The following is a 24,455-nucleotide window of genomic DNA, read 5'->3' on the forward strand; positions in this document are numbered from 1 at the left end:
GATTCTCTTTAGCAGAATTGAATGTAAAATAGATATATTCAGACAATAAAATTGTTTTCTACCAACTATTGCTTCACTTTGGCTTTTTGTGTTAAAAGATTGGGTTGAAATTTGAAAATGAACAGGGAGGAAACAGAAGGAGTCAAGAATATTCCTAACAGTTGTCCATCTTCTGGGGGAGGCATATTTTGATAGTTTTTGTTCATAAGATTACGTGGTGTTGCTCCTTACTTTTTTGTTTGCACTGGAAACATTCATTCCTATTTTATCATTACGTTTTTGTGAAGTGGCTGATGACAGTTCTGTGTGCATTAGTGAAGCAGGATTTCACCTATAATTTTCAGCCTTTTAGATGGAAACAATCACATTATTGTGTTAAGAGATGACAAATGATAAATCACATGCGTATTATAGCTGTACTTTCTTACTCAGAGATTTTGGGCTGCATGTCCCTGTTCAGACATTTTGTTTTTAACCATGTATCTCCATATCCTAATCCAGTAGTTACATATTGATGCTATATTTTAATGTATCAGATACTGAGAGAAAACTAATTCCTAAAACTTTTTAAGAAGTGGAAGCGGTACTACATTTTAAGGGCTAGCTAAATGCTAGTTGTTATTAGTTGCTATTGTCCAAAATGAAACTGTGAATTGAACACAGTCCTAAGACTTCTACATTATCCTAAGAAGTGGATACATTTTAATTCTATATTAGTAAACAAAACTCTGTGCTGATAGTCTATCTGTTACTTAGTAGACTTTAATTAGAACTTTCAAAGTTGGTAAAGTGTGTAACTGCCAGAAATTGTGGGATACGAATATTTAATCCCTCTTTGACTTATTTGAAAATATCAGCCAAGTTCTTAACATTTTATTATTAAAATAGTATATAATTTACAGTTCGTTATAAAAATAGCTTTCCTGATTCTTCACTATCTTCTCTTTTCCTTTTAATGCTGATAATCAATTTTAATGGCTGTAATTTATAAATTAATTGTTCACAATGATCTTTCTAAATTTCTAGTTATTGGGTTTCAGAACTTCTGCAACAGAGGAATATTAAAACAAAAAGTATGTGCTTTCAAGGGTATGAGGAAGTACATTGATGTAATGTCTCCATCACTGTGTTTTGCATTACAATGAACAACACTTCAATTACCATCTCAAAATCAGTAACCAATCTGTTTCAACACAGATGTGCGAGCACTGGAACTCATTCATGTTATCCTTTTTCTTATTTCCAAAGTCCACACTCTGTTTTTGAGGTTTTTATGAAAAACTTTTACTGAAGTTAATTAAAATAAATGTATGTATCTGGTGGTAGGATTTGCCACTTCAGATATAGGCAAAGAGGGGGTGCAGATTGTAGGCAAGATAGAAGAACGTCTGTTCACTGGCACAAGAGCCCTGGAAAGCCAGGCTGTGTGCTGCCACTGGAGGGTGGACTGGACTGTGAACAGACAGGAGCTGCTGGTGGTAATTGAGAGGTCATACTGGCACTTCCAACCTCATTCCTCCAAATAAGGGCAGCAGAAGTGTTCAGGACTCGCCCTGTATATATGCCCTGGAGCTGTCTTGGCTCTGCACAATTCTTTTCCTCTTTTCCTTTCTCTAGCAGGAATGACTTAGTTTTTGCTGAGCCATATCCCTTTAATCTTGGGAAGGCAAAATTCAGTTTTGTCTTCTGTATTGGGAGGTCTTGAGCTGTTCTGTCAAAATGTCTGGGAAGTAGATTTACTTTAGTCCCATTTGAAGTTTTATATTGCTTTGCAATAAATATGTATTGCTTTACAATAAGCAATAATCTATATTTAAGTTTTTAGGCAGCAAATATTCTGAAAAACAGTAATATGCACGCAACATACATTATAGAGATACACTGAACCAATATTTAACTAATGTGGAAGCTGTCTCTGGAAGTTCACAACTTTTAGCTGTTTTTCTTCATCAAAACACACTAACTATTCTGGGTTATGCTTTACATTTCACAGTCTTTAAAGGTGAGGAGGTATCCTTTTATGTTTAACTAGCTTTAAAGTAAGGTAAAAAGCTACTGCTGTTTCAGTTCTAAATGCTCTTTCAATCTTGTTTTCTCACAACTGCTACTTTTGATTCTGCAGGTGTTAGTCCATCATTGCCATCTTTATGAACTTTTGTAGCTATACAATGTTTTGTAAGAACAAAGCTAAAATAAAATTATCATCCGTCTTTCTCTTAATGGAATGTTGGTTGTAAAAGAAAGTGATCGCTAGGTTTTATATGCTTCATCTCTTCCCATAAATTGTTTATGCACACAGTGTACTTTGTTTTAGCATAATTTGCTTATAAAGGCCTCATAATGATGCTTTTTTCTGGGTTTTCTATACCTTTCAAAGTTACATGCTTTTACAAACCCCAATTTGTTTCTTACAAAACTATAGCAAATTCTAACATGAAGAACTCGCAAGGGTGATATGTTCATAATCCTGTTGCACGATTGTTTATTTTTCTTTTATTGTTTCTCAGTAATAGTTTTTATTGGCATTTAAAAAAATTGAATGTTGAATTGTAATTTCCTTATAATATTATGCTTTCTTAATAGAAAGCATAATAACCAGTGTGTGGGAATTATTTCTGTTTTCTAAATATAGGTCCCTGGAGATTTGAGTCAAACATCTGAAGATCAGAGTTTGTCAGATTTTGAAATGTGAGTTTCTTTATACGCATATTTTTCTCGTCCTACTGTCTTTATGGGAAAGAAGAATAAGCAAACAGATTCAATAATTTGCTTTTCCTATGTTATTTCCAATAACTGATTTTTCAGCTGTGGTGTTCCGTTGTTAAAAAGTATAGAGAGCTGCACAGTCCATGCCCTGGGGTAGTTTTTAATACTCCTTGAATGCAAGGAGTTTAGATTTATGAAGATTCTCTTGGAGTGCTCTTTCAGTGCACTAGGTCTTGGTATTTAAACAAAGTACCAAAAAGTTACTGTTTTCTGTTGCTTTGGGTTTGATAGTTGCTATTCATAAGGTGATGGACTTTCTCATTTTTACAGACTAACTCCTAATCAATGCATACAAATAGTACTACAAAAAAACCCCACAGACAACCCAGTTGGTCATTCCAGATCATTCTAGAGTGTTGTGATTTGGAGTTTTGCCTTTATTAGTCAGACTAATGAATCTAGCTTTTTGTGGATGAGGGTGTGAAAATACAGCTGATGTCTTTGAATCATAGAAATTTGGAGATTAATTACAGAGAGTGAATGGAAATGGCTTCTAAATAATTGTGCAGTGCTCTTCTGTTATTTAATGAACTTATTTTTTTGCTGAGTTTTGTGGACCAAAATGTTGAGTTTGTTGAAATGAAGTTTTTGTTTCATGTGTATAATCAAATGTTGTCAAATGCATGCTGTAAAAAAAAAAAAAAAAAAAAACCAAAAGCAAAAACAAAAAAAAAACCCAAAAACCCGCAAAGGGAATTGTTTCAGTGCTCTTTTTCAGTTATGTTAATTCTAGGGAACACTTTTAGATACAGCAGGTATAAAAGGTTCAGGCAGAACTACAATTTTTCTGATACTCCATTTGAAATGTTAAGTTGCTTTGTTGATCACTTCGATCGTTATCTAAATCACTGGCGGGGGGTGCTTTGCAATTCTTGTAAATTCTTGTACATAAGTATGATTCCCTATTTTAAGTTTTTCTCTCTCCTCTCAGATCAAATCGTGCTCTTATTAACGTTTGGATTCCCTCAGTCTTTCTGCGTGGAAAAGCTGCTAATGCATTCCATGTTTATCAGGTAAGTGATACATCTTAACACATTTTCTGTGTTTAAAGTTTCTGACTGAAATGGCACATTTTAATAATTTAAAGATCTCAGTATAATTTCATTAGAGATTGGTTAGTGAACAGCAGCAGTAACTTCATATCTATTCATCCATAGCATTGTGTTGATTATCCAAATAGCATATTTTGAGGTTGGCTTTTAATAGTTTAATACTTTAAAAGCATGCTAAGAAGATGACCGCATTGGCCAGGGAGTACAACAATTCAATATTAATCAGTAATGCCTTCTTCAATATGCATGTACATATTCTATTTCAATTTTGAGGATATCAATGACCAGAAATGTTGCTTGACAGGCAGACAGATGTGGCTTACTATAGTAGCTCACTCAAAAACATTTTGAATGGTGCAACAAGCCTTCACTATGTGTCATTGGACGTGTCCATAGTGTTCTGCTTCAGCTGAGTCTGAATTTAGGGGTTTGCGCTTTAGCCTGCCTTGTAGTTGAAGAATTGAAATCCTATACTGTTCTTTGATTCCTGGATTCTCGGTTCCAGAACAATTATACCCTCCGTGGATAGAATGGCAGGGCAAACTTTAAACACTCTTTAGTATGCTGTCCCAGGCTGTTTGTGTTTCTTTATTTGTAGATTATTAGCAGCTGCAAAATTTTTCCACTTTTGTTTCAGCCACATGTACTTAGCTCTGAACAAGATTTCTGAAGCTTTTTAACATTCCTCTCACTCTGAATGATGATGATTTTTGTAGAATTTTGAATCATTTATGAAGTGTTGGCAGATAGTTGAAAAATACAGGAAAACACCTACCTTTCGGCCAGTAAAATACAATGAAAAATAAGACTTTAGCTAATGGGAAAAAAAGCTAACAGTACTGAACAGTTAGTAATTTGTTCAAAAGCATTGAGTTCAGGTGCACAAGTGTTTGTGGAAATCTAACTTGTTGACAAGTGAGAATATTTTTGTCCTTCTGGCTCTCACATATTCCTTCACTCTGCTGTCACTGTCTACACATTCTCAAACCCAGACACCAGTCTGCTAACGCAGAAATTCTTAGAAGCATCAATATTCCACCCCACCACATCTCTGTTACTCTAATGATGTTGCAGTTCTGTGACCATTAGAGGAGCTCTGGTTTCTCCTGCTTGTTTCCTAGGTTGCTCTCTTTTATTCTTTTCATCCTGCTTTGTCATGTCTTAGGTTTCTCTTGTTCCTATCACCATGCACCATTTGCTTTCCACACATCCACCTTTTGCTCACCAGGTTGGTCAACCTGTTGGCAACAATGATCTTGTCCCACTCTGTCAGGTGGATTTCATCTCTCCCAGCAGTCCTTGATCATTAGAGACAGTCCCATGATTGTAAAAGCCAAATCTGTCAGTGATACCTGCTGTGCAACCAGGTATTGATCCACAGGATCCACTTGATCCTACGCAAGCCTTTTTCCTCACTGGCAGGACCTAGAAGACCAGCTGGGCCCCTGTGCACTTCATCCTTGTCCCCAGTGCTGTTTAGTCACCCTTGATTTGGTAGTAGTCTTCTCTGGATTAATGTTGCTGCTTGTGTGGATGAGCAGCAAAGGGTAATATTAAGGGGTACCTGTCATGTACTATGATAGCTTTGAATTTTAAAAGTTCAGTCTTTCCTCAAACATTTTTACATCTAGACGGCTGATCAAGCAAAAGCTGGAATGTGATGTACCCCAGAATTTTTTTCTTTGTTTTTTTTTTTTCTTTTAAAGTTGCATAAAAATTTTGAGTTTCTGGCAGATAACTACAAAATAAGACAATTCCAGAAAAATACTTGATATCTGAACCATGAGGTCTTTTATGTTTGCAACAATATGACACTTGAATTTCTACATTCTCTACATTTAGTTATATCTGCAGTACAGATTGAAATGAAGGCACCCGGTGAATATCCCTTTAATTTTTAAGTGCATTTCTGACTGTTTAGGCTTGGCACACTTATTAATGATGGTGAGAAATGACATGTAACACTACTGTCTGTACAGCATTAATTTTGTGTCTTTTTAATGTTACTGATATCTGCTGTTATGTGAAAGACAGGAGAGGGGGAATATGACCCAATAGTTGATCTTACCTTTTCCTAATACTCGGGAAAGCTTGTGTGGATGCAATGAACACAGTTCCACGTTTCTTTCATATTTATGTGAAAAGTTAAAATTATTTCTAATTATGAAATCGTGGGTATGAATTGTTGCAGTGGGAGACTTACTGCAAAGAAAAGCACTTTAACATCTTTCCTGTGTAAGTTGTGAATAAGAAGTAAACTTAAACTATGGCTTTCTCAGGTGTGTTTACCAATGGTCTGTTGCTCACACAAGTTTTCCTCCTCATGTGGTTGGTTAGTGAAAAGTAGAAACAAAACAATTGTTGCAACTGCTTGTGGATGAGCAGAGCACTTATCTATAGGCAGCTCTTTAGTAAAAGGAGATGCTGTGATAAGTGAAGGAATGGGAGGAAAACTATCTTTGTATAGTATTAAAGGTTCTTAAGTTCAGTAGTAACATTATAACTGCATAGGGAGGCCGTTTTGTTTAAAAACAAATGCTGCCAGTTTGGAGGTCCTGAGTGGTTAAATGCACAGAAAAAATGTAAGAAGAAATGAAAGAAAAGCACATAAGCACATATCTGTTTGAAAAAGGGTCATGGAGTATTTGCATGTATTGCAAATAGTTGCATTTTTATCAACAATATTAATTTTATTATTTGCTTTTTCAGTTGCATTCTCTTTGGTTGAATGGGAAAAAAGAATCCTTTTTTATTATTAAACTTGCTTTTGTATTTTGAGTTTTGTTAGTGTCATTACTACTAAGACATGAACCAGAAACAATTTATTTGTAAGGTTGCTATCTAGTATGCCAAATCTATCTTTGTTTTTTTAAAGTAATAAAGTGCTTTTCATTAAGATATATTAGAACTGGATTTAAAAACATTAATTCTTTGAAGAATTTAGTTTATTTTTAATTTTACTTGTAATGATATCAAAATTAGTTACTAAAGACTTCAATACTTTTCATGCAGTTTGACTGTACCTGACTATACAAATGGCATCATGAAAGCCTGGAAAGTATGCAGAATTCATATATACTATAGATGTTCTGCACATTGTTTTTCCATAGGAAAAATATTAAGATAAACTAAGCTTCCCAATTTATAAGAGGTTCAGGGCTTTATCCAAAATCTGCTGAAGTGAGTAGAGGGTTAGATCTTGCTCTCAGTTTGCTTTGGTTAAGGGCCTAACTACAGTGACTTGAACAAAGGTTAGGTTTTTTTATTGTGCTTTTGCACCTTATTTCTATTTATCATTGGCGTGACACTTTAGAAAATATATTGTGCTGGTACAGAGTGGGTTTTAAGAGACTTCATCCATTACTCATCATCAGTGGAAAACAAAGAACTTGTGACTGAAAGCTAAGCCTCTTGAGAAGAGGAAAAAAGGAAGCAAAATATCATTGCAAGATTCTAAAAGATTGAAAATTCTAGATTTACAAAAAGACAATTCTGAGAATTTTATTAAGTTCTTTTATGTCTACAATATATACTCATAATGTTGGGCATCCATAGTGTGCAAAATTCTGTTTATTGATAAATGTATTTGAAAAATCTACAAGTTCTTCTGAATGTGCTCTATTCATTATTCATTATCTATTCACGCTAGCAATTTATGGGACATATGCAATATGGCAAGTTAGAAGCATCTATCTAGAATAGACATATAATGTCTATGGTCAGACTAGTTTGTCTTTAATTACGGAACAGCACTGCATATCATAGAATTCCTCTGGTGAACAGTTGTGTATTTGCTCAACTTTGTCTTTTAGTATTTAAAAAAAAGCGAGCAAGAACTACCTGTAGAAGTGAACTAAAACGTCTATAAGTCTTATTAAACTTTGATCTTGGTACCTGCTGAGATCTTTCCTTATGGAAAAATACATTAATGACATTCCTACCAGTTTTTGATCTCAGTAACAGGAGTATGACTGGGTGGACTATCTGTCTAGCAAATTACTTTGTTTTCTGCCACTGTGCACGTGAAAAAAAAGAAATTTTCCTGAATAGACATACACTCTGTAGCATAGCACTATGATGAAACACTTGAAGTGATTGTGACATCTCTGATCAAATATGTAGTCATGTGCTTGCTGAATATATATTCTGCATTTTATAGCTACCAGGAAAGCATTAATTTATAAAACTTCAGAATAGCCTCAGTAACAGCACTGTGCATTTAGCTTGTTTAAGTCTCTGCCAAAACATGTGCTCCTGATTACAGGGAATTTGATTCAATGTTGAAATTGTGGAAGAGGATATTTACCAGGCTACCAGTATGTAATGAACAGACAAGGACTGGGAGTGACAATTAGGATAAATGACTGAGCTCATTTCTGAGAGTCCTCTTATTCATAATAAACATTATTTTTGCTGCTTTATCATTTATTTCTCCAATGGCAGAAAATTAAAATGCATGTATAACTCTTTGTATCAGCTACATGAGAAATTGCTTGTAGTATATCATTGTAAAGGAAACTAGCAATATTGCAGAATGTTGATATTATTGAGATCGTTACCAACATCTTTTGGAGTTCAGATTTCTCTGTGAGTGCGTGAGTAACCATAACTTGAGATGTAAAAGCTGACTGTGTTGGTTAATTCTGAGAAAAAGATGTCAAACAAACTTTGGAGAAAGCTAAAGTGTGCCAGTTGGAACAGGCAAAGTTTGAAACTTTGGGTTTGGGTAAGCATCATTTTTAGATATGCTAAGTACTTACGACTGTACTTAAAGCTAATTGGAAATTAGCCTTAAGATGCTTAGCCTGCCTGAAAATTAGATCGTACGTGTAATACTATTAAGGTAAGATGTTGCTGCCAAATGAAGATGTTACAAAAGGGCATGGACCTTGACTGTTGCTTTTCCAAATGCAGTTCATGTAAATGTATTTCTAACATGGCTTGATTTTCTTGTGCATTTTCTGTTGTTAGAAAGCTAAAGAGGTTGTCCTCCTCTCCCCTCCTGTTATAAGCCACATTGTTAACCTTTGCTGATTTGAAATTGTGTATCTCCAGAGCATTTCACTTGATGGAGAGAGGAAGACAGCGTGCCAGTGGAGACTTGCTATGTCACATTTACTGTTGATGCACTTTAGAATTGTTGTGCCTCTTCTGTCTCTTTTTGCTTATAAATGCATATTTTCTAGCAGAAAATAAACTACTGCATACGTATCATGTGCCTGGGAAGTGACCAAAAGAGGGTGGAAAGAATTGCAGAGCACCTCAAATAGGTTCATGCTTTGCCAAACTATCAGTTCCACAGTATCTGTCATCTTTTTTCCTGGGCTTATAAATGCTTCTTAAGAATATAAGAATTAGGAGAGAAAAATCTGGGTAGCTGTGCCTCTTTGAAGTCAATGCCAATTTTGCATTTGTGCTTCGTAAATCAGGAAAAGAAATGAATGACATGTTAATTTGCGTATCAGGAGGGCCTGACCTGGACAGGATAAGAATAGACTCCAGCAGGAGTTTTGTTATAGTGCTTGCTTTTTTAAAATTTTCTTTATTTTTTTTAATTTAATGCAGATTTGTAATGCTGTTTTGAAGGGCGTTTCAAAGCATTTCTTTTTGTGTCATGTTAATATTTCGGTATGTTTCAGATGTCATGTTCAAAATCAGTACATCTTCCATCCTTAAAAAAAACCCAGATGTTATTCTTCAGTGAATATAGAAGGAAAAGTTTCCAGCTCCAGCATACTTGTCATATAGTTTCAACCATCAAATAGTTTCTTTAATTTCTGTTAAGAATTAAGGATTCTGGACAAGCTCAGAAATAAGGTTGTGGACTCTGAAAGCAAGCAACATTTTGTAATGAATCCTAGTAGATGTGGAAATTTTAATCAGACCTCTGTATTTGTAGAGTTGCACTGCACTCTTGCAGTAATGTTTAACTGGCAGCATTTACTGGTTATGAATCTTAAGAATTTAAAAACAAGGTCTGGGAACATAGCCAAATTTATGCTCAATTCGAATGACTGAGTACAAGGGGACAGTTGTGAGCAGCAGATTAATCAGTGCTCACAGTTTAGCACTATCTAATACTGCCTTAAAAATTAACAGAGCCATAGACTTACATCATTCAGCTGTGGATGTTACAACAATTAGATGGTGTACAAATTTTAGTGAAAAAGCTATTTAGAATAGGATGTGCGCTTAAGTGCAGTTATTAATGTCAATTAAATTTTTTTCACTTGTTTTTTGAAATATCACCATTTCACAATAATTGACGAACTTTCAGGTGACTACAATAAATAAATGGTGACTACAATAAATAAAGACAAAAAATAAACATTGTGATACAGGGCTTTTAAAATTAAATAGCCATTTAGTGCTTTGTTTTCTCTTGCACTGTGAATAGTCCTCTGAGGACAAAGATACCTACTGAGAAGAGGTGGCTGTAAGTGTTGGGGAGTTCAATTTTGTCATTCCCTAGGGTATCATATGGGAATTTACCTGATAAGTGGAAAGATGGGAAGACTTCATGTTTCTAGATGGGCTACTAAGCCACGGTGTGGAAGATAATGTTCCATTTGGTTTCCAGTGATACAGGTTAAAGGAGGGTATGGAGGCTTCAGAGAGGTGGAGACCTAGTATTTTGCTGCATGAATGAAAAAAATGTTGGAAAAATAAAGGGTTTGGATTCATCAGGATTCGGATATGTTTCTGGAATAAAGGGAGTTTTCACAGGAGGGATGATTTTAAATGCAGGACTCAGTTACTGGCACCTGAAGATCATAAAATTTCTAAACTGAAAAGTAGAGGAAGGTTTACATGTAAAGAAGAGCAGGTGTTTGGGATGGGAATAGGAATTTAAATAAACTAAAATTAATTAATTTAAACTATTGTAAAAGGAACAACAAAAGCAAAAATTCACTACTGTAATATTTAACTATAGAAAAGAATTTGGTTAAAAAAATACATTTCATAATTCACCAAAGAATTTTCTGAACTGTTGAAATCGGTATGCCTTGCAGTAACAGTACAGTGGAAAAAACTTGGAGGTCATGATGTAGGATTAACTAAACATGAGTTGCCCTTGTAATGCTATGCTAAGAGTGACTAATTTAGTCCTAAAATGGAAATAATAGGTATGATTAGGAAATCTCTTTCCTTCCACTAGTGTTTATCTTGTATGCGTGGCAAGCTCATTCTAATGTTTTCAGAAGCGCATCCTCTCTCTTTATACTTGCTCAGCTTTGTTTTGCTTCAGGTTTATATCTTGACTACTGTCTTGCCAGTCATTAGTGCTGACAGATTACTAGTATAATTAATTTTGCACCTGAGTAGAAAGATTAATTTGATGACTAGCTGATGTCCTTATTATGAATCAACAAATCATAAGGATTATTTAGACGTTACTGGATGAAATTATCTGGGCTGTGACAGGAGCTCAGACGAGATTGTCATAACGATATCTTCTAGCAAGAACATTAGAACAATTACAGTTATCCACTTTGAGTCCCAAAGAAGCTTCGGAGGTTTATTCTTGTACAAAGTTTGCAATGGCTATTAGTAAGTGGTAAACCGATTAGTTATAAGCATTAAGGGACTTAGCCATATATGAAGAAACTAAGGTATTTCGTACAAAGTAACAGTTAAGAAAGCCTAGTCCTTTAAACAGACAATTTAAATATTACGCAGCTTTGTAAAATCAGGGTCATGCTGGCAAAAGTCTACCCTTCTCTTAGAAACATCCCATGTTCTCTAGTTAACTAGTTGTTTTCTGATGACTGCTATTTGTGGCCTGTGCATTTTGATGCGCATCTTTTTTGTGAATCTTTTTTGTGAGGCAGATGTTGCTCGGTCAGCCTACCGTTAGAAAATAATTTCTTGTCTGGTATTTTCCCAGGGATGAAGACAGAATCCAGATCAGAATAAAAAACAATTCTTGCAATTACATTTTACCTCTAGATGGTGATAGTTAGTTACAGTTTCTTTAGTGCCTGTGAAGCAAGATGATTATTGCAGTATTATTATTTTATCATATTTCTCAGCTGTAGAGTATCTTGTTATTTTCTGCATACATATGGATTCCACTTTCCTGTGACGTGTATGGCAAATGCCATTAGTCATGCCTTTTGTTGCTGTAATTACCAATGGCTGACACTTAAGATAATGAAACAGAGATTTTTGTGATTCTTAAAGTGATATCGATATTTAAATGGCTACTTGCAAATCTGCCTTGTTTTCAGAGTAGTAAACATTTTAGGTTATACCAAATAAGATTAAAGATAAACATGCTAATCAGACAAGACTGTTGCTATTTGCATATGAATAGGACTCCCCATAAGATTATCATCAATAAACATATTTTCTTACAACTTTTTTATTCCTTTGACTCTCTTCAGTCTTACTGTTTAATATTGACTGATATCTTTTCTTACAATATTTCTTTTTATATTACTTTAAATGATGTTCTGTTTTTCCTCTCCACTTTCTTTCTGAGGGAGGAGCAGTATACCTTCATGTGAAAGGGCTATTCACAGTACCTGAATGCTCCTGCTTAAACAGAGGGAAGACTTTTCACAGAAACGCAACATAAAGGAGATGGGAGGAGAACAGTATCTGATACTCAGGAGTTTTTGAGGGGGAGAGGGCCCAGCAAATTCTTTGGGTGAGAGATGAAACAGTGAAAGCACAGTCCGGGATCTGCCAGATGTGACTGTTGACCTTTAATTTATACATGAGCCAGCATAGCCTTAGTATTTCATCAAAGGTAGAGGTCTTAACAATGGAAGACAATGGATTGACAGTTAAAATAGTTGAAAAGTAGGCAACAAATTACAAAAATTAAACCCAAAGTTGAATTTCATTTCCCTGATATATGAGGAATTGGATTACTTTGGCAGCTGCAGCACTAAACAGGCAAAAAGGAGAAAGAAATAGTCTTCTAATCATATTCCTTCTCAGAGCAAGTAGAGAAGAAAATGCCCTAGAATGATTGGGAGAATTTGAGAGAAAGATATGGCTCATGGCATTCTGAAAGAGAGTGGTTTGAGGGTGCATAAGCCAAAAGGGTGAATATCCCACTTTTTCTGTAATGAGACCCGAGGATGTGTCAGAGAAGCATAAGAGTAGGTAAAGGAAAAAAAATTTTAAATAGCTGGGATGGAGGGAGTATTCAAAGATGAGATCAGTCCTTGGAGACTTTTATAATCATTTATTTTTTCTAGAGGAAACCATAATACAACTTAATACATGGATGTGCTTGTAGAAATGCTGATCTAGATGCAAAAAATACTAGGAAAATAAAAGTAGAATTTCAATTTTCAAATTATTTTATACCTACTACAGAAAGAAGAAAATAGTTTATATCCAATAAATATCTAGAATAAATAATAGTTATCTTATTTACAAACCGATGGGTGAGATATCCTCCTTTCCTTGGCCAGAGCACCCAAAATGTTCTATTTGGAGAAAAAGACAGCAGTTCTGTCATTTTACCTATATTCTCTTCTTCTGCAGAAACTTCTTTCATTGCAGTGGTTGTCATATATTGCAATGGCTGTATCAGTTCAAAGTGCATGTTTGTGAAATGGTGTTAATTATTATTGGGTATTATAAGTAATATTTCCTTGTCAAAAGGAGCTAACTATGTTATTGAGTGGAATCTTCTGTGCTAATCTGATTAGTATTAAAAATAAAAAAGATATTGATTCCATCCAGCAAAAGCATGGGCGTGCTGCTTTTGTTCTTTAGTGTCATCACTTTAGTGCATTTGGTGAATAGAAACAGAACTGTGAAACTAGTGAACATAATTCTGCATGTATGTAATTGAGTGGGTAGGCCTAAAATGCATGACACTTTTCTGTTTATTAGAGCAGTATTGCCTGTTTTTAAGGTTCATGCTCTGATGTGCATTCTCTCATATATTTGACACTGTATTATTCATTTTTATGAACTAAATATCAAAAAGTTGAAGATTTAACATAAAAAAATATAGTATTTGTAGTTTTTGTGCAAGTAGAAAAAATGGTTTTATTGAGATAAAAGCTTGTTCACTTTAATTCCTGTTATGTCTCTGTACATAGAAAGGCACACAAAAAGCTGCTCATATCGTGGCTGAAAAGTTTCCTTGTTCCGTTTGTTTTTCATTATGCAGAAATTCTTAAATTGGATCATTTTCAAAGGGAGAACTTAACCATAAAGTCCTGCAGCTGTGTCAAAATATAACTTGCATTTGTATTCATTTCTCACATTTCGAAGGTAACTTTGGAGAATTCAGCTTGAATTTATATTCTAAACAGAACCCCATTGTCCTGAAGTAAAGTCAAAAAATGTAACTGTTCCTCCTTTTTTGCTATATACTTCCCCTTTGGATTCATACCTTTTACTTCTTTTATATGTTTTAAGTGGAGAAATAATTTTGATAAAAAAATTGTAAATTTTTATAAAAATCTTTTTAATTTAGTGTTCCTGAATAATTAAGATGTACATTAAAGTTGAGTTAGTTTTAAGAATTTTAAAAACTTTATTATAATTTTAAACCAATATTTGAGAAACAGAACAAGTAGTAGTTACAGAAGCTCATCCCAGAACGTGTCTGCACCTCTGGTTAAAATGAATGAATTTTCTTCTTTCCACAGAAAGACTACTCAGTCATTTTTCTTAGATTATGTTAGCAATACTCTACAAAAGTACTGGCAGTTTTGTTTCTATGGAAATACCATGGGTTATAAGATTCATTTAACCAAACGTTAAGTTAATAATTACTTGGGAATTGTTGCAATGAATATTCCAGGCTTCTATAATGTCTGTAATACCAAACAATAAACACAGAGAATCAGTAGATAAATTTTATTGATGTTAACAAGTTCTGCTTTATAGTTCAGAGCACTGAAATTGTTTCTCTTCAGTTTCTTCTCCCCTTTTTATCATAAAGAAATTTAACAGACATTCTTAAACAGGTGGGGTTTGGTTGGTTTTTGTTTGTTTGGTTGTTTTTTTTATATGGGAAACTTACAGTGGAGGCAGTGAAAATGATAGACTGGGTTAGGTAGTTGAGGAGAACTTTTAATGCAGATGAGATCTTGTCTCCTCTTACTACTTCCAGCTCTCCATCAGTAATTCTGAACTGGACTTTTACAAGTTCCTGTCTTGTGCTTGATGTTCTCTCTCTGTAGCTGTAGCAGAAGAGCATGTCTTTTTATGCTGTTTAATAGATTACTTTTTGTAAGAATAAAAAGAAATTATCCTTACTGTTAAGATTGGTAAAAGATAACGTGGATCACAGTAGGATTAAAGTATTTTAGAAGATAATTTTAGTAATTTTAGAAGATAATTTAGGGACATTACAAGTGCTGCAGTTTGGACCTGGCATGAAATTATGATTGTTTTATGATTATATAATACAATATATAATTATTTAAATTTACTATTTCCAGAGGCAAGATGTAAAGGAGATGTAAGATTTTGTTGGTAGATTCTGCCTATAAGAAGGGGAAAAGCTGAAGTGCTTGCAGTTTGAACTTCATCCATATCATCTCTTTGCATGTTTTTTGTTGGCTTTTCTAACCCAACAAAGTGTTAGAACAGGTGTATCAACATGGGTAGTCGGAGGAGCAGTCTACTCTATGTAATTTTTTATTTGTTCCAAGTTTACTTTATTCTGTCTGGGGGGGCAGGGAGGGAAAGAGGTAAAGTTAAACACATAACATCTCCCTCCCTCTATAATCTCTTCTCCCATCCCCCCACAATGTTCAAATTGCCAGTCTTAGAAGACGCATAAAATCCATTTAAGAACTGTCATTCATTCATTGGTTTGTCCTGCTGAGTGCTAGCAATATGCTTCTTAAGATATGTATGTTCTGTTAGCATGAGCAGGTTTGATTATTAATCTTCTCATCCTTTTTTATCTTAATCTGTTCTATCTAAGCAGATATTCCTGTATCTGAAGCAAATGTTCTCATCTTACAGAAGCATTTTATAGCTTCTTTACCAAGAATGAAACTAGCAAAAAATTAAAGCATCTCTACTGGTTCATGTCAACTTTCCTTTTTCTTGCTGTACTGAGTACTGAAGTATAAAGGTAAAACTATGGACCAATGGTACTCCAAAATTATGTAAAGTGTTATTTAAAAGCAAATGTAAAGAAAACTTTCACCAGTCAAGCTTAGCTGAGTTAACACTTAAAAAGTAATAGTGCTGATTTGCATGTTATGTTTTTGTATTCATGGTGATTGGGTTGTCTCTATCAAACCAGTTGCTAATTTTTCTTTTTGTTGTGACATGCTTGGGTATTGATTTGAAAGGCATATGTAACAAACGAGGATCTCCAGAAAACCCTTTTTATTAGTGAGGGTAAGGAAGTTAAAAATACAGTAATACAGTAGAAATAAAATAATGCAGAAATAATAGTTTTTCTCTCTCTCCCCCCCCCAATGCTTAGTTAGGTGGCAAATGTCACAGTAGCTTCCTTAGTGTAGATTGCATTCCCTATACTGCCTCTTTTGCATTCCCTATACTGCCCATTATTTTTTTTTCATGCTTGTAAGAAAAACTATGACCTTGTCCAGCATAGGACTGATTCTTTACAAACTTTCTCAGTATTCATATGTCCTTTGAAGTGTTCTGCTGCTGAAATGTTCCAAGTTCTCTTGCATCTTGTGCCATTGAATTTTATATGTGGTTTAGTAGAGTTTCACTGCTCACCTTCCATTAGCATTATTCTCTCCTCTTCTGACATTTTTCTTGCCTCTGGAATGGGACATGGACTCACAGGGACTTTAACTTCAGCAGGTGTGCATTTATCCCCATCCACAGAGTTCTCTGATTAGAATTCATTTTTCATTATGTATTCAGATCATCCTACCAGGAAATGCGAGCCGTATTTGTAGGGAAGATTCAGGAGTAACTTGGTTTAGGGAAGTTCCTTCCTGATGCTTAATCTGGTATTTCTATAACCATGAATGTCATTGCAACAGAAGAAAATTCTCTAATATCCCATTCAGTATCTCTTTCTACCTGCAGTGCTTGACAGAGCGCCAAAAAGTGAATCCTAAATATACCAATCTATATTTTTGCATCCAAAAAGAAAAGCACTCACTTTAGACTTATGCAGACCTGAAGAACAAGTATTGATTATACGCATTTAATCTGTGAAGGTACACTGGAACTAGGGCAAGCTGGGATTTTGGCCTTTGTCCTTTCTTCTCCTCAGGCTTTTATACATAAGCAGTGATGAACTGTGTCAATAGTTACAAGTCTGTTACCAGGATTTGTTAACAGCATTTTTGACTTAGAATTGGTTGAAGATTCCTTAACCTATTAAAGAAACTTTTGGCTCAAAAACTGGTACCATGGGAGTAGGGTTTATTCATTTCAGTATACAACCATTAAACTGGTGCTTTCAAATTGTTTCTCAGAAGTTTTTTAAAATTTCAGTAATATTAAGTTAGCAGGTAGTTGGCTGAAAAAGCAAAAACAGTAATAAGTTAATATTTTGTATTTCTCTTCAAATCTTTGACTTCAAACATGTTTGTGATGAGAAAAATAACAGACTAATTAATTATATATACTTATTAACTGAAGTTTTTCTTTCAGCTGCTGTAAATCATAGCTACAAAAAGTTTACCAGTCAATCTTTACATGGGAGACCCAATTGGAAAGTGCTCCTAAATTACAAGCAAAAGCTACTTAATTCATTTTTTGATATACAAGAGAATATTAAAGTAAAATCTTTTGTCTACAATCAAATAAGCATTCTAGCGGTGATTTTGATTGGTCTGTAAATTTTTGTTACCTTGAAAATTCCTTAATTAGGTTAGGAAGTGGATGATTTCAGGAAAACATGGGCATTTGAAAGGAAGTGTAGTGATTTGGAATTGATTTTTAAATTGATCAGAGAATGAGCCTAAGAGTAGTCCTTTCAACTTTCTATAACATGCTCTTAAAATACTGTTCTGTAATTATTTGTCATATGTTAAGGTATTTTCAGTAGTAGAAAGTGGTGTCGCTCTAGGGTGCAATGATAATTTGGGACAAACGTACACAAAAGTGTATTTGGCAGCTACAGATTTCATTGATTTCCCATTAAAAGACTGTGAATGAAATTGTAGATACATTGAAGATGATGGGACTAGTCCTGATGACTTCTAAGACAATTTCACACCATGCATCTCAAGTTGTTTGATTTGGTATTATTCCAAAATTTTGTCTACAAAGATAATTGTTCCCTGTTATTCCTGTGCTTAAGTTGTATGATTTGTATTTGATTTAAATGAGGATAACTATATGCCTTATATGACTAGACTAGAATAAGTTTATTCAAGCAGTTTTATATTTAGGATTTACTTTGTTTGATTTCCCAACTGAATTTGCATTAAGTGTCTTGCAATACCTTGGCTTGTGAATAGTATTCCCTGTTGAGATAATAAAGCTTTAAATGTGTACTACATAATGAACTTTAATGTGCCTTTCATACTCTATTATATGATTGTCAGTATATTCAATATGGCACAGGGCTCCAAATGTTGCGTTTTCATTTCTTACTGTCTAAAAGAAATCAGTATCTATGTACATAGAAGAACAGGAAGAAATTCTTTAACAGTTTTATCTAAGAAATTAATCTATGTTTTTGCCGTCCTTAAAAATTTCAATTACAGTGTACTGGATTCCTTAATTAGTTAACTATGAGTTACAGCTTAACAGGTAATACTGAACAGCATGATTCACCAAATCACATCTGCAAAGATAACGGCTTAGTTAGATTAGGATTTCCATATTAAATAACTTGGTTAAAAATAAGTTAAGCCTTTTTGTTGTCCCCACCGCCCATAGGGAAGCTGAAGCATGAATCTTGGGGATGTATACAAAATTTCAAACAATATGCTGGTTGAAGCAAGAGGTTAGAGCTGGGTGAACTAAGAGTGTTTAATATAGTTTGTACTACATTAAATGAATTTTCTTGAAATTATGCAAAATACTTGCATTTCGTATTTCCCTTCATTTTCCTTCAGAAGTGTACTGAATTGTTAAAACAGATGGTCCTGTAGGTGTTTAATTATCTTTATCTTGGCTATATTTTCAAAATGAGAAAGAAATCTGAATACTTCTTGCACACTTATAGTGGTTCCGTCATTACACTATCTGAATTCTTGTTACCAAAACTAGTTGAATTTTTGTTTACATATGCATTTGTAATTCACACAATACTCTGAATCTCTTCTATTAGATGTGCTAATTTTGGAATTATAGTATTCATTTTTTGGTGAAGTACAATAGTAACCAAAAAAATACGCTTGTTATTCATAATACTGGATTCTATTGAATATATATTTCCTACAGTGAAATATAATTTGGTGGAAATTGCATGGTATCTGCATGGTATATTGTATTTTGTTGCAAGGCAGAAGCCTCCAATAAATTTGTGAAACTAGGTGTCTGTAGAGATAAGAGGACTTCTTAAAGACCAAACCAAAGGAAGGCTGCATAAGCTGCTTTTGTGGGAGAAGACATTCACTTGACATCACTGCATCTCTGAAACACCATGAGTCCTTAGTAAAATTTTGTTTTTTCTAAGGACTTGACAAATCTAGAGGAGAAGGACCATGTTAACGTTTCGGTCATCAGGAAAAGCTAGAATTCGGAGTTGGAATCGGCCACATGAAAATCCAAATTTCATTTTTTTTCTAGTATTCACAAAAATATAGTTGTTACTGCGCACTCTTTGGGTGATGATTGTTGGTGTTGCTCTTTTACATTAAGCGTTCTCCTGATACTTGCCTTACAACTTACAAAATTACTGGTTTTTGTTGGAGAAGCAAGGCAGTGCCGTGTCATCAGTACTATTCCAGCTTAATTTGTGATGCAAAATACTGAGATTCAGAATACTGCATCTCACACCTGAGAATGAATGAGCTACAGATTCTACAGAAGAAGCTAAGGAAAAGGTCATTCTGGTCTTGACTTTTGATGCTTGGTTTATAGTTTCTGACTTGTGTTATTTCAGCATTCTTTTAAACTGTGGGCTTATTTCTGTAGCGGAAAGGTTATTCCCTAGTAATGAATGAAATCTCAGTTTCTGTAAGTATATTTCACTTCTGCATGAAATTTTCCTAGAGAACGTGAATATTTAGCATGTAATTGGTAATATGCTCATGAAATAATTGAGTGGCAAACAAAAACAGAATCACAAAAAGTACAGCTGTGTTAAATTATACTTAATGTCTTATACAAGCAGAAAGAAATGAACTGTGTTTATTTTCCAAACAATAAAATTTCTAGTTTAGTTTTCAGTGTAATTTTTTTTAGAAAGTAAATTAAGTTTCATGCTTTGGATAAAATTGTATTTTGTAATTCTGATGCTACAAAGCTAATCTACAAAGTTGAAAAACTGTGAGTTCATAGAAATCAATTTTATAGTGGTATTAAATTATTTTTTCCTTTGGTCACTGGCTAGTAGAATATGCTGGAAACTATGGTAACAAAAAGTGCTACCACAGTTGCCCCAGAGCGATGTTAAAATGAGCAAGCTATGTTTGTCTTGATTAATATAATAAAAAGAGAGAAAAAGAGAAGGAGAGGGAAGAAGGGAGAGAATAAGATTAATGACCTGTAGAACAGAAACAGCAAATGTGCAGTCAGAGATGTATCTATGGGTAAGTGATCCTGGAACTTCTGGTACCATTGCATCATGAATGTGAAGGTGTTAAGCCACAAAGCTTTAAAGAGCAAAGGAGATATATTAGTTCAATGCTTTGTCTTTAAATTATTTCCTTCCATGTCTGTATTTTGCAGGTTTATATTAGGATAAAGGATGATGAATGGAACGTTTATCGAAGATATGCAGAGTTCAGAAGCTTGCATCATAAATTACAGAATAAATACCAGCAAGTGAGGACTTTTAACTTTCCACCAAAAAAGGCCATTGGAAACAAGGTACTTAACTCATAGTATCAGTAAGAGTTGGGAAAAAAACCTTTTCTATCCACACACACAGAAAAAGAGGTGACTGTCATAAATATTTTTTACACCTGCTAGACAGTACCTGCTATTTTTATACAGACTTCGCCCTCATCAGCTGCAGATTCACTGATAATGTAGTTAATACATCAATTTTTCCACTCACTGAGAAGAGTGAGTGGAATTTTTATTATATGAAATATTGATGACATAACTCAGTAGACAAATGCACAAAACCCCCAAAACTGTACTGGACAGCTGTATATGTAAAATGTAATCTCTACTCCATTCTTTTCAATAAATGCCAGCAATTAACACTGGTCAGTAATTCATTAAATATTTCTGTAAATTTTAAAAAGTATCAGTCTAAATTCCTTAAATTTCCTGTGCTGTTCACCAATTGTAAGTTCTTTGAACCAGCTTTTTAAAGGCATTTGGGTGCTTAGTTCCCATAATCTGTGTCTTTGTGTCTTAGCTCTCCTATTTTAAAATGGGAATTTCTGTTTTTTCCTATGATATAGGGATTTTGCAACAAACACAGCAAATACTGTAGTATGTATGTAGTAAATATGTAGTATCATGTAGTTTAATCCTTAATCACCAAAACTTTAAAATGTTCAAGAGCTTAAATACACATTGCAATATACATCACAAATCCAGTAAGGATTGAGAAGAGAAGTAATCAAAGTAATTTTTCTTTACAGTGTAGGAATGATCTGAAAAATGTATTTAACTATCACAAATAAAATATTTGAGATTTAAATCATGCTTATGACTAAAAATGTCTGTACTAAACCACCGGGTGCTTAAATCAGCATTCCTAATATTAATCAAAGTTGTTAGCTTTTATATGGGATTTTTTTCCTTTTACTTTTTTTTTTGCTGTAGTATCACTGAGTTCATGTATCAAATATCTAAGAAGCACCAGCATAGTTATCAGTGTAGCCATCAAAAGAAGCTGACATAATGACTAAAATACTCATGACATTTTATTTGGCCTAAGACCACATTAATACATGTATCACTAAAATGCCAGAATCATTCTAATTATATCTGTTGCAACTTTGTCTATGATAGAAAAAATCATAATTACTAATTCTATGAAGTAATATACAATTAAAAAAAAAAGAAAAAAATAATACTTATAAACTCCTTAATGGCATTCAGATGTCAGTGAATGTGGATTGTGAATGTTTAAAGATAGTAACTCCTGTCTGACTTCAAATGATTTCTCAAGTGTTCTGTAAAAATGAGTAGATAAGCTTGGCACGTGTGATATGTAATGAGTAGTAATGCACATAATCTGGAATAAGAGGTGGTGATATAAATATATATGGAATTTGTCAACAAAATCTGTAGGTCTGTGTTCTTGGCATAAAGTCCAGAGTTAATGTAGCTGTTCATTGCCTACTAACCTAATAAATGAAAGTACTTAGGAGAGCTTTTCTGCTTTTTTTCATGTATTAGAAGATCATGCATCTTTCATGTCATTTTTAGTGGATAGTTTTGTAATAGAAACAATGTATTTTCTTCTCTGTTACATAACTAATTCTCCTTTTTTGAAGTGATGGAGTATCAGCCACTTCAGTAAATTACGAAAGCCTTCTTTTAAGCTTTTTTTGATAGTCTTTCGTCCTTAATTACTTTAAATACTAATTGAATTACAAATTCAGTTGCACAATTGATGCATGCAAAATTATCAGTTAAGCAACTCATTAAAAAATTTGCATCGCTTATTCTTTAAGTGCTTTAGCTTTGGGCCAAAATTGTACCTTAATCATGCATAAACAAACAATCACTTTCTGTCATATCAGATCTCAGAAAAAGTATATTTTCTTTACAGTAAGAAATGGGTGCCATCCATTGCCCTCATGAAAGACTCCTATGATGACACATAAGCCAGGTGTATAATTGGAATTGATTAGTGATTATACTTCTGGCTACCTGCTTTAAATAGCTTGCAAGTCACAAAGTGGCGCTTTCACATCAGCTCTGCAAGAGCTTACCTCAGTTTATCACACAAGAGCTTATTTCCACAGCACATTGTGTAGGCAAATTTTTGTCCTTTTAGTGGTGCTATTTTCTGTGCCATGTCATAGTATGTATAGCATTTAGGAATACTGCATGATTTTGTGCAGTATGGTGGATTGTGCTTACTAATTGATTACAACTTCAGTTGCACAATTGATGCATGCAAAATTATCAGTTAAGCAACTCATTAAAAAATTTGCATCGCTTATTCTTTAAGTGCTTTAGCTTTGGGCCAAAATTGTACCTTAATCATGCATAAACAAACAATCACTTTCTGTCATATCAGATCTCAGAAAAAGTATATTTTCTTTACAGTAAGAAATGGGTGCCATCCATTGCCCTCATGAAAGACTCCTATGATGACACATAAGCCAGGTGTATAATTGGAATTGATTAGTGATTATACTTCTGGCTACCTGCTTTAAATAGCTTGCAAGTCACAAAGTGGCGCTTTCACATCAGCTCTGCAAGAGCTTACCTCAGTTTATCACACAAGAGCTTATTTCCACAGCACATTGTGTAGGCAAATTTTTGTCCTTTTAGTGGTGCTATTTTCTGTGCCATGTCATAGTATGTATAGCATTTAGGAATACTGCATGATTTTGTGCAGTATGGTGGATTGTGCTTCAGGAGCAATTACGCTATACATCCAGCAGAAATAGTAGCCCCTTGGAACGCATTGCACTGTGTGGCTGACTGAGATGGGTTAGTGACCTCGGGATAGCCCTCCTTTCCATGACAGAGCAAGTTGAAGTAATTGGAAGGTTTAAAAATTCAGTGTAAAATTAATTAATTCACATGGGAATGTCTGTCTTGGAATTCTGTAGAACTTTCGGTTTAGGATGAGGGATTTGTGCAGGATGTTACACATGCAAATGTTTGGTAATAAGCATTAGAAGACATATTGTCAATACTACTTTTTCCAATACTGCTTTTTTAACTTTAGTGGCTACCAAAGCATGTTGCCTTTTAGATATGCTGTTAGATTTCAATAGAGATTTTTTTCTCTCTGATATTAGTTATACTGTGTTGAACAGAATTGCAGCTGTCTTCCCATTTCTATATTAATCAGTACAGTCTTAAATCAGTGCCTAAAGAGCAGTTTCAGTAGCTAAATTCTGCTAACAAAAGTATCTCTATTCAGTTTATGTCAATCTGTGGTTTTCATATCCTTTACAAATCCTCAGTGTTATTAGATGCCCAAATAACATCTTGGTAGAATATAGTCCTCCATGTGGAAATGGCTAAAAATGACTGTTTTATAGCTTTTGGAAAATGGTGTTGTGTGCTTTTATATCCTTCAGGTCTGTGCCTGAATGATGTTATTCATTGCATATCTTCAATACGCTGTGTTTGGTACTGTGAGGCTAATGAAGGTGATACGCTTATTCTAAATGTTAGTGGCATTGAAGGAGGGTTTTGCTGTAATTGATACCTCCCTTGATACCAGCACTAAATTTGGTGTTCAGTTATATGTCTCGGATTGAGGGAACCTCCAAGACCACAAGAGGACACCATGTTCTACAGAATGACCTAGAACCACTACTACAGAGTCATAAACTACTACCTGCTGTTTTGCTATGCAAACTATTAGAGCTCTGAGGAGGGAACTTGGCTAGAAGAGAGTAATGTAGAAAAACGTATGGAGAACTATTAATTTTCATG

General features: G+C 34.3%; 1 protein-coding gene across 1 annotated transcript in view; it reads left to right on the plus strand.

Moving 5' to 3' along the window:
• SNX29 (sorting nexin 29) overlaps nt 1–24,455 on the plus strand; it is a gene marked incomplete at its 5' end in the record, with an annotated part of 136,770 nt that overhangs the window by 64,682 nt on the left and 47,633 nt on the right. The window contains 3 exons of the mRNA XM_009281701.1: nt 2,633–2,688; nt 3,698–3,779; nt 20,595–20,735. Coding sequence (XP_009279976.1) covers nt 2,633–2,688; nt 3,698–3,779; nt 20,595–20,735 — 279 coding nt within the window. The remainder of the gene's footprint in view (nt 1–2,632; nt 2,689–3,697; nt 3,780–20,594; nt 20,736–24,455) is intronic.

This window comes from Aptenodytes forsteri, unplaced genomic scaffold (genome assembly GCF_000699145.1).
Source record: "Aptenodytes forsteri isolate BGI_AS27 unplaced genomic scaffold, ASM69914v1 Scaffold84, whole genome shotgun sequence".
Lineage (NCBI taxonomy): Eukaryota > Metazoa > Chordata > Aves > Sphenisciformes > Spheniscidae > Aptenodytes > Aptenodytes forsteri.